At 39.3% G+C, this 12304-nt stretch overlaps 1 protein-coding gene across 1 annotated transcript in view; it reads left to right on the top strand.

Moving 5' to 3' along the window:
• LOC122004632 overlaps positions 1–11843 on the top strand; it is a 34504-nt gene extending 22661 nt beyond the window's left edge. Inside the window, exons 3-6 of the mRNA XM_042559487.1 lie at positions 7048–8006; positions 8224–8274; positions 8451–8523; positions 11478–11843. Of these exons, the coding sequence (XP_042415421.1) occupies positions 7048–8006; positions 8224–8274; positions 8451–8523; positions 11478–11663 (1269 nt within the window). The 3' untranslated portion in view covers positions 11664–11843. The remainder of the gene's footprint in view (positions 1–7047; positions 8007–8223; positions 8275–8450; positions 8524–11477) is intronic.
• Positions 11844–12304: the final 461 nt, after the last annotated feature.

Genomic DNA, 12304 nt, shown 5'->3' with positions numbered 1-12304 from the left:
TTCCTGTTGAATATGTCTCGGCCAGTCGTTCAAGCCGGTCGTATATACTGTTAAGAATGCTTCCTGTTGAATATGTCTCGGTTGGTCACTCAAGTCAGCCATATATTAGGAATGTATTATAAGGTTAAGTAACTTTATACTCGGGTGGGCTTACCCGGTCGAGCATACATGAGTGCGGAGGTACTCGCTCGGCTTGCGATCGGTCGGTAATATGCTGAAAATCTTATATAAGGTTAAATGCCTTTATGCTGGGGTGGACCTTGCCCGGCCGAGCATACATGAGTGCGGGGGTGCTTGCTCGGCCTGCGATCGACCGACGATATGCTGAAAATCTTATATAAGGCTAAATGTCTTTATGCTCAGGCGGGCTTTACCCGACCGAACATATATGAGCACGTGGGTGCTCGCTCGGCCTACGGTTGGCCGGTAATGTGTTGAAAATATTATATAAGGCTAAATGCCTTTATGGTCGGGTGGGCTTTTCCTGGTTGAGCATACATGAGCGCGAGGGCGCTCGCTCGGCCTGGGTCGGCCGGTGATATGCTGAGAATATTATATAAGACTAAATACCTTTATGCTCGGGCGGGCCTTGCCCATGAGCGTGGGGGCGCTCGCTCGGCCTGCAATCGGCCGACAATATGCTGAGAATCATATATAAGGCTAAATGTCTTTATACTCAGGAGGGCTTTGCCCGGTCGAGCATATATGAGCACGTGGGTGCTCGCTCGGCCTGTGGTCGGCCGGTAATGTGTTGAGAATATTATATAAGGCTAAATGTCTTTATGCTAGGGTGGATTTTTCCCGGTTGAGCATACATGAGCGCGGGGGTGCTCGCTCAGCCTGGATTGGCTGGTGATATGCTGAGAATATTATATAAGGCTAAATACCTTTATGCTCGAGCGGGCCTTGCTCGACTGAGCATACATGAGCGTGGGGGCGCTCGCTCGGCCTCCAATCAGCCGGTAATATGCTGAGAATCTTATATAAGGCTAAATACCTTTGTCCTCGGGTGGACTTTGTCCGGTCAAGCATATATGAGTACGTGGGTGCTCGCCTCGGCCTGTGGTCGGCCGGTAATGTGTTGAGAATATTATATAAGGCTAAATGTCTTTATGCTCGGGCGGGCTTTGCCCAGTCGAGCATACATGAGCATGGGGGCGCTCGCTCAGCCTAGGTCGGCTGGTGATATGCTGAGAATATTATATAAGGCTAAATGCCTTTATGCTCGGGCGGGTTTTGAGTTTTCATAATTTTTAGAATTTTGTAGAATTTTTAGGGAAATTTGAAATTTTGCTGAAATTGGATTTCAGGAAATCAAAAATCCAATCGACCAGCCGATCGATTGAGAATGCATTTTTCGCGACCAGAACATCGTGGAATCGATCAACCGATCGATTGACCCAAGCTGGATTGATCAGTCGATCAATTCAAGGGTAATTTCCATGAACAGAGCTCACGGAATCGATCAGGCGATCGATTGGAATGGTTTCAATCGGTTGAGATCCAACTCCAATCGATTGAAAATGTTGATTTTGGCTGGGAAAGTCAGATTTCAGCATTTTAAATAATTTTTAGTTTAGGTAACCATTCCTAACCCCTTGAAACACTTTTGTATACATTTAGGGAAAGTTTTCATAATGAAAACAAGAATAGATTGGTTAAGAAGACTAAGTTGAAGTTTAGGTGAGGTTTGGTTTTAATATTGAATTTTTGAACCTCAAAACCTCTAAATTTGGGTTTCCTCAAGATTTAGGGATTTCAAGTCATTGTTTGTGCAATGACAGAAGTTACGAGCATGTCTTTAGGGGGAGTTACTCTTTAAGGACATGAAAATTATTTTTCATACACATTGGAAGGTGGTTAACCTTCTTTAGCGTAAATGCTCAAGGATAAGCATTAGATACAATGAAGAGTATGGGGCCTTCATTGTGTTTGTGAAGAGGTTAATGCTCAAGGATGAGCATTGCAGATAATGAAGGGTATGAGACCTTCATTATGGTATTGTACACAACAAATGAAGTTGTGAACAACATTGGGTAACTCTTCAGGGGGAGAGTTTCTGATGTGTGCCAATATGGGGGAGAATGTAGGGTTTAAATTAGTCATGAAAGGAAGTTGTGGCTATGGGATTAGCCTAACTTAAAGGTATTGTCAAATATCAAAAAAGGGGAGATTATTGGTGCAATATCCCTAGGTCAAGATTGACCTGGTTGACGAAACTTGAGTTGACTCAAACTTGAGTCTTGATGTTTGGGTTTCAATGTTTGACAATACATGGAGATTGTAGATGCAATCGTCCGTTTGGGGAGATTGTTGGTACAATTCCCTCTGTTCAAGGTTGACTAATTAGATGTGAAGAAGAGTCAAGTAGGTCAAAGGGTTGACTGAATACTTGACTGAGAAATTCCTAACTGGAGGTTAGGCAGTTGAAAGTTCTGATGAATGAAGCCAGGCAGTTGGGAAATCCTGGTGAGTGAAGCCTGGTGAAAGACCTAGTGAGTGAAGCTAGGCAGTTGGAAAATCCTAGTGAGTGAAGATAGGTGAAAGTCCTGGTGAGTGAAGCCAGGCTGGTGAAAGTCTCGATAAGTGAAGCCGGGCAGTGGAAAAATCCTGGTGAGTGAAGCCAGGTGAAAACCCTAGTGAGTGAAGTTAGTGAAAGTCCTGGTGAGTGAAGCCATGTAGATGGGAAGTCCTAGTGAGTGAATATAGGCAGATGGAAAGACTTTGTGAGTGAGGCCAGGCACGTGGAAATCCAGGTGGGTCATGGTTGACCGGACACCTGGATTGAGAAGTCCAAGTAGGTCAAAGAATTGACTGAATACTTGGCACAAGAAAATCTAGATGGGTCAAGGGTGATCGGACATCTGGTGGAAGGAAGTCCAAGTGGGTCATGGAGGATCGAACACTTGGCATGAGACGGTAAATCTAAGTGGGTCAAGGAGGACCGCACTTGGTGATCAGAAGTCCAACAAGAAGTTGGCAAAGAGAAAGTCCAGATGGGTCAAAAGTTGACCGAACACTTAGCGGTCGTAAGTCCAATAGAGAGTTGGCATGAAACTAGGAAGTTCGGACGTAGTAAACTTCCGAAGGTCATAACTTTTAACTCGGATATCGGAATGAGGTGATCTCAGATGCAAAATGAAGCTCGTTTCAAGCTCTACACATTTTTCTATGCCAATCAATTGGCCAATTGATTGAGGGGTCAATCGATCAGTCAATCGATTGGTTGACATGATTTAGTGCAAAAACTGTCTTAATTGATTGGGTAATCGATCAAAACTTTCCCAATCAATTGGTCAATCAATTGGGAGAGTTTTTGAGTGAATAGAAAGCTTCTGAATCGATCAATTGAAAGCTGCTAATCGATTAGTCGATCGATTGCACTCAATTTTTTCTCGCGAGAACACGAGGCAGAAGGAATCGATTGGTCAATCGATTCTGAATTTTCTCGAAAGAGCACAGAGGTGCTCTGAATCGATCGACCGATTGATTCAAAGCCTCCCCAATCGATTGAGATTCATTCAATCGATTGGGATTCGACTGTTGCGCAGGTTATAGCCGTTGGCGAGCGTTCTCCCCAGCGACTACAGTGCGATCTCAGCGACGATTTACTAGCATCTCCACACTTTCACAGCCAATTCTTGAAGGCTCTTGGAGACAAGTGTAGTTACACTTCTAAGGTTCAAGAGGCAACAATAAGCAACAAGTAAACAAGAAGAAAAAATTTACATTTGTATCTTTTGTATTTTCTTCTTGTGGGTGTATTGTTGTGTGAGTTTGTATGAGCCTTCTCCGCCTCCGGCTGCGACCAAGAAGGAGTGTTTTTATTAGTAGAGAGTGTATCGTGTGTGGATCTTTAGATTAGTCACCTCTTCTTGAGGTAGATACCAAGTAAATCCTTTGTGTTAGCGTTGTAAGTTTGCTTCAAGTTCATTCCGCTGCATATCATCATCAAAGAAGCAAGCAATCAAGCGCGACGAGCTATTCCCCCCCCCCCCCCCCTCTAGCATATTTCGACCCTAACAAAGAGTTGATTGACACTTAGTGAAGAAGTCTTAACAGGTCAAGGTTGACTGAATGCTAGGCAACGGAAAGTCCCAACAAGTCATGGTTGATCGGATGTTGGACAAGGGAACTCTAAACTTGAATTCTGAGTGTTAGGTTTGGGAATTGATTAGCTAATCGATTAGGGCAAATCCAATTGATTAGAACAATCGATTAAGCTCAATAAATCGATTGGGAGTTGTTTTTCACGTGAAAATAAGGCTAGGAATCGATTGGCCTAATAGATTAAGCCTTCCCTAATTAATTGGTTTAATCCATTGGGGGGCATTTGTCGCAAGAGCATAAGAGGTGCATAATCGACTGGGATAATCAATTACGCATATATTAATCGATTAAGATGGTTGCTTAATCAATTAGGAACATATTTTCACGAAGCACAGAAGGTTGGAGAATTGATTGGCTAATCGATTAGTGTCTTTCCCGCGAAGAATAGAAGCTTAGGGAATCGATTAAACACTTTTAAATCGATTGGAATGGTTTACCAATCAATTAAGGGTTTAAAAGAGTCATTCTATAGTGTTTGAATGGTCAGCTAACTTGATAATCGATTAGGGAAAAGTTAAATCAATTGGAGGCATCGAGTGAATCCTAGAAAAGGGTTTTCGCGAAGGTTTAAAGGCACGACTCGCAACAATCATTCACACTAGTTCTTAAGAGTTTGGAAGAAAAGTGTTGTTGCACTTTTCAAGCATCAAGAAGTCATTCCAAGTAAGCAAAGCAAGGTTCATTATTGTAGTCACTTTCGATTTCTTGTGTAATCTAGTTTGCATTTCTTGTTGCATTCATTGTATTCAAGTTTGTACGAGACTTCTCTACCTTCGAAAAGGGGAAATACATGGTGCATCGATGAGTGAGGAGAGTAGACCTTTGAATTAGTCACCTCAAGGAGATGGATATTAAGTAAAATCCAATTATTATCATTGATGAGTCTTTGCTTCAAGACATTCATCGTAAATTATCAAAAAAAAGCGAAAGAAATTATTTAACCCTAACTCTTATGTGTCCTAAGGTATTTGGACCTTTGGCCCAATTAGTAAAGATGGACGATCTGACCTCATAAATTAGTCACTAGACAAATTTAAATGTACAAACAGTTTCTCACCCAATAATTAATGTCCTAGATTTTTTATTTTATATTAGAGAAAAATACCCAATAATATATAGTAATTAGAATTCAAATTATAAATATTTAGAAAAGTACTTGAATATCTTATCATTGCATCATCCCAAAAGTAATAATCAAAGTTTTTTTTTTCTAATGATCATGGTATTTAATTTTTCAAAACAACTATTCCAAAAGATAGTTTGATAGAAATTTTTTATTCATTATGAATAAATTAAAAAATCCTTATAAAGAGCGACGGCCTAATACTCATTTAAATAATCAGCTTTCTTAAATTTATCATGATCATATCTACCATTCAAATCTTAAATACTTGATTAATTATTTAGAGAGCGAGGGTCTAACCGCTGGACCGCAGTCCAAAGATTGGGAACTATGTAAACCGACTTGTTAACATGTCAATTTCTTTATTTTGATGAGCCAACCAAATGTCGAGGATATTCAAGTTATTTTATATCTTTTATAAATTCAAAACATATTTCTTATACCTTTTCAATGATGTATGCGGACACGATTATCGTATATATATACCTTCCAAAGAAAGAGAAGGGGGCGAAAATGAAGTGAGATGGTACGAACGGAGCGGAACTCAGCGGCAAGGATTCGGTGCGATCCGCGGGCCCCACCGATCTCCTCATGGTGATCGGCCGTCCATCTCGGCCTCGTAACTCGTGCTGTGTCCGCGCGTAAAAAATACAAAAAGGAATGGGCTCGCTCGTACTCCTACCTCCCTCCCTCGCGTAATCATTTCGAGACATGCATTTCCCCACCGGGCCCACCATCCCATCACCTCCCACGTAAACTGATAGTTTTGCACTAAAACCCCCAACATCAAATCAAATTCCATCCAAAACGCCATCTTGAATTTACTATTTTAAGCCCTTATTATTTATATTATCACAAAAGAATTTTGACTAAAAATATTTTTTAAAATTAATCAAAATTATTAAATAATAGTAGAATAGTTTTAATTAAGTTAAAATAATTTTGATTGGTATTGAGGTAGAAAATACAGAAGAGAGAACATCTAAAATAAAGAAAAAATCATCTACTTTACTAAGAAATTTTGTTAATAATACAGCTATATATATATATATTAGAAAAAAAAATTAAAATTAATAGAATAAAATGCTGATATAATAAACTAAGACCTATAAATACTAAATATATTAAAATTATCCTAAATATCATAAAATAAAAATTATGAAAAATAATAATAAAATCTTTAGAGGCTCCAGGGTAGAAAAATTAAATCTTAAAATAAATAAATAAAATATGTTATGCTGGACACGTCGTTAAACGAATATGTTCATGAGCTCACGAACAAAATACTATTAAACTTGAGCTCGATTCGATAATATTTTTGAACTTAAAATCAAATTCAAGCTCATGAAATTAACTTAATCAAACGAACTCGAACAATTTTTATTTTAAATTAAGACTTGAATAACTCACGAGTAAATTAACTCGTTTACCCCTTAAGGTAAATATAAAAGTTTTTTATTTTTGATATTGTTTAAAAAAAGGTGCATCCTAGTTTTTTAACATATCGAAATAACAATATCTTATTTTATTTTTTTCATGCAAATATTATTTTGCTAATAACTTTGACTAAAATTATTACAAAGTAAAAAAAAAATACTTGAAATGTAGTTATATTAAAATATTTTTCCACTTAATTAAAATTGTTCTAACTTCATTGAAACCATTAATATTAAAATAATTTTAATTATTAAAGTAATTTTTGATTAAAAACTATTATATTTGTAAATAAATAAAGTAATTTATTTTGACTTTCACCCTTTAAGTTTTGGTGTCGTCCACATGAGGCCCTATATTAATAGATGTAATAATTGCAGAGGGGTATACGTGTGCATATAAATATATCGCTTTCCTGGCTCCCGTTCTTTCTTCCACAACGATTGGACGATGCTCTGCTGCTGCGTCTCCCTCTTTCACACTCTCATCATCGTCTTCGTTTTCGTCTTCGCAAGCTCTCCAAGTTCCAAGAAAAAGGAGTTCCAGGGAAAGAGAAGGATCTCGAAGCCGAGGAGAACTGCTCTAAATTAATCCATCGTTTCTCTCTCTTCTTCTTCTTCTTCTTCTTCTTCCTCGCCTTCGCCGTCTCCTCTGCTTTTTTGACCTTTATCCGCATCTTGAGCTGTCGGATCCAGAGTGACGTCGGCGATCATGGTATGCTCCACGACGCCATGATCCCCGATCTCGACCTCCTCCGCCGGCACCGCTTCGGATCTGCTGGGCTCCTGTTGCGCCGCGGCCGCCCCCATTTCCATGACCTGGGAGGCCCATTGAAACCTAACCCCTGCTCCATGGCCGAAGATGACGAGCCCTCCCCTGCTCCGAAGGACGGCCGTCGAGAAGATGACGGTGAAGCCGCCGCCGATTGGCTTCGATTGGCTCTCGCGCCTCCACTTCCCCATCTTCCTTCTTCCTCCTCCGCCTCCTCCTCATCGGTCCCGTTCACAACTTTCACCTCGGCGTGGCCAGTCAACCGCGCCATCGGCTTCCGCGAGGCACCGTCGGCGGAAATGGCGGTGGAGATGGTGCCGTGGATAGGGGTACGCCACCATCGTCGCGAGCCGCCGCCTTATTGGGGGCGATTTTGGAATGTCGGGGATCCAAATCTCGCCATCGGTGGCGGTTCCGCACTAATGCTTCCACCTGAGTTCGTGTCGCGGCAGTTCGTGCACTCGATGCCGATCCCCGCGATGGTTCCACGGCTCGATGTGAGGATGGTTAGCCCGCCGAGGAGACTGCAATCGACCGTTTGGGTGACGCTTCAGGCGTTGAGAAACCAGTAGGTCATGCATTTTTAACATTTAGGCTTCTTTCTTCACCCATGGTTTAGTTTGTTACACGAAGAAATTGGCAGATAGAAAACCGTTCTTCTGCTTTGTTTTCATCTGCTCCATTTTTGTCTTTTTGTTATCGTGCCGTTAACAACATTTTGCAAGCTAATATTTTTTTTTTTCCCTTTTTCCTTTTTCGTTTTTCTCATTCTGGAATTTCTGCAGAACGAGGGTGCCCCTTTTGCCTCAGATACCAAGAAGCTACTTGAGGATCAAGTACTACAACTTCTCTCAGCATGATTATTTCCTATTTCAGCTGGTTTCGTGTTGTTTTAGTCTTTTAGATGCTATATTTGGAGGACATGATTGTTTCGAGAGGAGAGAACAGTGATAATATTATGATGTTTGTTATAGCTTTTGGCTTCTCATTCTTCATAACTTAATTACTGCAGAGATGGAAGGATGACAATTAGGTTGCTGATTAAGTACTTGGTGAACAAGCTGGGTTTGGAGGATGAATCTGAGGTAAAGATACTTACAACTCTGTGCACTCCCATAATCATAACTGTTGCTGTGTGTGTGCGCGCGAGTGTGTGTATATTCTACAAATTGAATTTCTGGAATTCAAATCTTATGGTAAATTGTATAGACTTACTTGGCAGTTATCACTACAGGGAATTTAACCTTCAAGAGGCAGGTTCATTTGTGTGAACATCCTTTCTTTACTGAATGTATGATCTCCCATGGTTGGTTGTGGGATAGTGAAAGGAACCTCTGATCTGAATACGGTACTAGAACATGATGTGGGAATCCCACCAAGTTAGTACGTTGTTTTAGGTGGAAGGAGATGTCTCCTTGGCAAATCATATAGTCACTATGAAAAGGGTTTCCTAAGAGTTACTTTGTTCCATCTTAATGCTTAATGAGCATTTGATGGAATTAATAAGATAGTTGCCTATAGTAGGCATTTAAGCCATTATGGAAAAAAGATATTTTCTATATTTAGCTAGGCTTGGCCTGCCGGAGAGGCTTAAACATCACATGTATATAATAATTATATATAAAACTTTGGATGCGTACCAAAAGAAAGAAAAATTACTTTGCATGCCATGCTTTTATTAAGCATAAAGGGAATGCCTGGAATAGTCTTGGAAACTAGCTATATGACTTGCAAATATCTCATTCACAAAGTTAGCGTTGCCTTTCAAATTCATTGTTGTGACAACCCTAATGGCCATGTTTCACCTACCTTCATTGAAAGGTATATGCAATGGAAATGTATATGAAACCAACTAATTAAAGAGTAGTTGGAGTTGCACGGAAGGCACCTTTGCTTGATAATCTAGATTATGTTTTGCAAACTGAGTAGGTTTCCTTGTGTAGTTTTTTTTCCCCCATATGTATGTAGGCACTGGAAAAAATATACATATATTATTGCGGATCTTAATAGATTCCTTCATTTAAATTCAAATTTTGTTTCATAAAATATCTGTACGTATAGTATATTCTGGAAAAAGAAATTAAGTTATGGTGTCAACCTCAGTTGTGGTTGGCATGAGACTCATTATAATAGATATACAAGTCCAATACAGGTCTAGACTTTCAGTTGTTAAACCATTTTCCATGTTGCTGTGTCCATAAATTTTTTCTGGCTTTCCTGTTCAAAATATGCTTGCTCAACAATTATACAACACTAAAATTAACTTTTATAAAAACAACTAGAAAGAGTTATAGTATCATAGATTGGAGAGGAACTTGAAATATTTTGTTGGTATACTTTTACCAAGTCTACTCATTAGTTCCTTGTCAAACAAATCGCATCACTACTCATTGTTTAAAACTTTTGATGGAGACTTACTGTCCGCTTTTTGGATCTTGAGATGGCATTGGATCTCGTTTGTTGCGAGATATAGACAGCCGTAGATATTATGTGTCTTATTACGTCCTAATTAATTTGCATGACTTTACGATAACTTTACTGTGTTATTGATTCATTATCAACCCTCTTTGGTTGGCTTAATTTATTATCCACAAGGATCTTCCTAAAGCAGTATTTTCCTTTTTACTATTTTCTACTATTTTATTGATCATCTGCATGTGTTAAAACTTAATTAATCGTTGAATGTCGTTAATTACTTGGTTCATGCATGAAGGTTCTCTTTGTATATGAATGCATATGGTGTATGTAACACGCCCTAATTAATTAGGGAGGAAGAGTGTCATCTTAGTTGTCTAACAGTGCTATCTTAGATGAGCTTCTAGCTATTATATGGCATATAATCACACCGCACTAATTAACCGATCTTAGTGGCTCGTCATGCTTTCGCTAGGCTGTCCTCATTCTACATATATGCGATCTGTTAATTAGGTCCTACAGTGTGCTATAAAGGTTATAACTTTCGTTAAGGGGAGGCATCAAGGGGCTTAAGTGGTGCACTTAATTGGTGGGAATGAATGGGAGAGAGGCCCCATACAACCAATACAAATAAAGATGATATAGGCCTTGGAGTGAAGGGGAATGCATGGACTGGAACTAGAGGTTGAGGTTGCAAAAAGAATCATTAAACCTAGTGGCATGGGGAAGGAGAAACATGGACAGACCTAGAAAAAAGAAGGCAGGCCATGGACCACTTCCTCATTATCTTCATCTCATCCGCCAATCATGGTTTATATATTTCCTTGTCTCACTCGCTACTCGTCCATGAAAGAATTATTATTATTATTGCATATGGAATGAAGAGGGATCCCACCATTGTTCGTGTTAATTAGCTTTTTGAGGATTATTCAATTGAAAGAGAATGTTGACTTGGTTTTGCTTCAAAGGAAAGGGTGTGTACCGTGGCGTGGGGTGTCTTGTACAGAAAGGACACAAACACAACGTGAGGAGACGTGCATGTAATTTTATTATCATCATGTACCCGTCGTTGGAGAGAGAGAGAGGGGGGGAGGAGAGAGTGAGAGAGGATAGGATAAAATAATCCAACAGCTTCGTCGGCGTGCGTTTGGGATCAGCCAAAATGATTCTCCTAAACTTAAATATTTAATGCTCTCTTTACCTGCCACCAAAGATAGAAAATGGAAGCTGTCGATCTCAACATGGATTCCCACAAACTTCGACCTGCTGATCAGTGATGATCTCATGAGCTTCGCAAACTCCGATTTTTGCCCCATTATTTTGTATTTTACTCATGTAAACACGGCCTAAGGAAAAGTTCATTCGTAATTCAATTAAGATCAAAAGTTCCATAGCTTTGTAATTGTCATTTCTAATTAGATTTCATGTGATTATTACTCGATAGAATTTGTATTTAAAATTTTTTACATATGATTGGCTAAACTCTTGCACGTTGGCATGCTAACAACATGGTGATCTGTTGTTAATATATATTGTTCTTGTCAATTCGTTGCTCTATTCAACTAATGCATTTATGTTTATACGATCTTAATGAAAGGTTGATGTACATTGCTAACTTAAGCAGGTGGAGATGACATGCCGAGGCCAAACCCTTCTTCCTTCCTTGTCGTTGGTGCATGTTCGAGACCACGTGTGGTGCAGCTCGAGGGAGCCATCGCCAGTGAGGCTAGTGCAGAATTCGCCCACCGGCATCGACCACATCATGATGATACACTACGGTAGAACAACCCCACCACCCTCTCATGTATGATTTAATTCTGATTCCTCCTACTCCACCCTAAATTTTGGATCACTCTTCGTGACCATCTTTTGTTTTTGGTCGTCATTCATTCAGAGCAAACGCTTCGAAGTGCTAATCCTTTTTATAAGGAGGTAAAAAAGCAAACCTATGTATTTGTGCTTCCAAGCTATGCATCTTCTTCTTCATCCATCTGCTTTGACTTCACTTCTTAATTTTAATTTTACTAACTCTGTTCCTCACTTGAAATTCTACCTCTGTTTGTTCTATATATTCCTAGTGCCTCCAGTTAGCATGTCATTAAGATTATAATAGACCTTACTAGTTTAAATATAATTCCACCAAGTAATATTTGCCAGCAATTTGAATTTGATATATGTAGGATTGAATTCGACGTTAGAGGTGGGATGTATAGCCTTATGAATTTTACCAAATGAAATAACTTTGTTAAAATAATAAAATTAATTTATTAGCTCAGTTTATCAAATAGAGTATAAATCGGCAGTAATTAAAATAAAATGACTTGTGTTTTAAAAGGTAGAGAAATTTTAGGGAAAGATTGAAGTGAGTTTGTAGTGTCATAGCACAGAAAGCTTGAGAATACTAGGACACGAGAATGAATAAAAGATTGAGTGAATTAGATTGAGGTCCTT

The sequence above is a fragment of the Zingiber officinale genome, chromosome 7B (genome assembly GCF_018446385.1).
Source record: "Zingiber officinale cultivar Zhangliang chromosome 7B, Zo_v1.1, whole genome shotgun sequence".
In the NCBI taxonomy this organism is placed as follows: Eukaryota; Viridiplantae; Streptophyta; class Magnoliopsida; order Zingiberales; family Zingiberaceae; genus Zingiber; species Zingiber officinale.
Note: the sequence above shows the minus strand (reverse complement) of the source record. Positions and strands in the feature narration are given on the sequence as shown.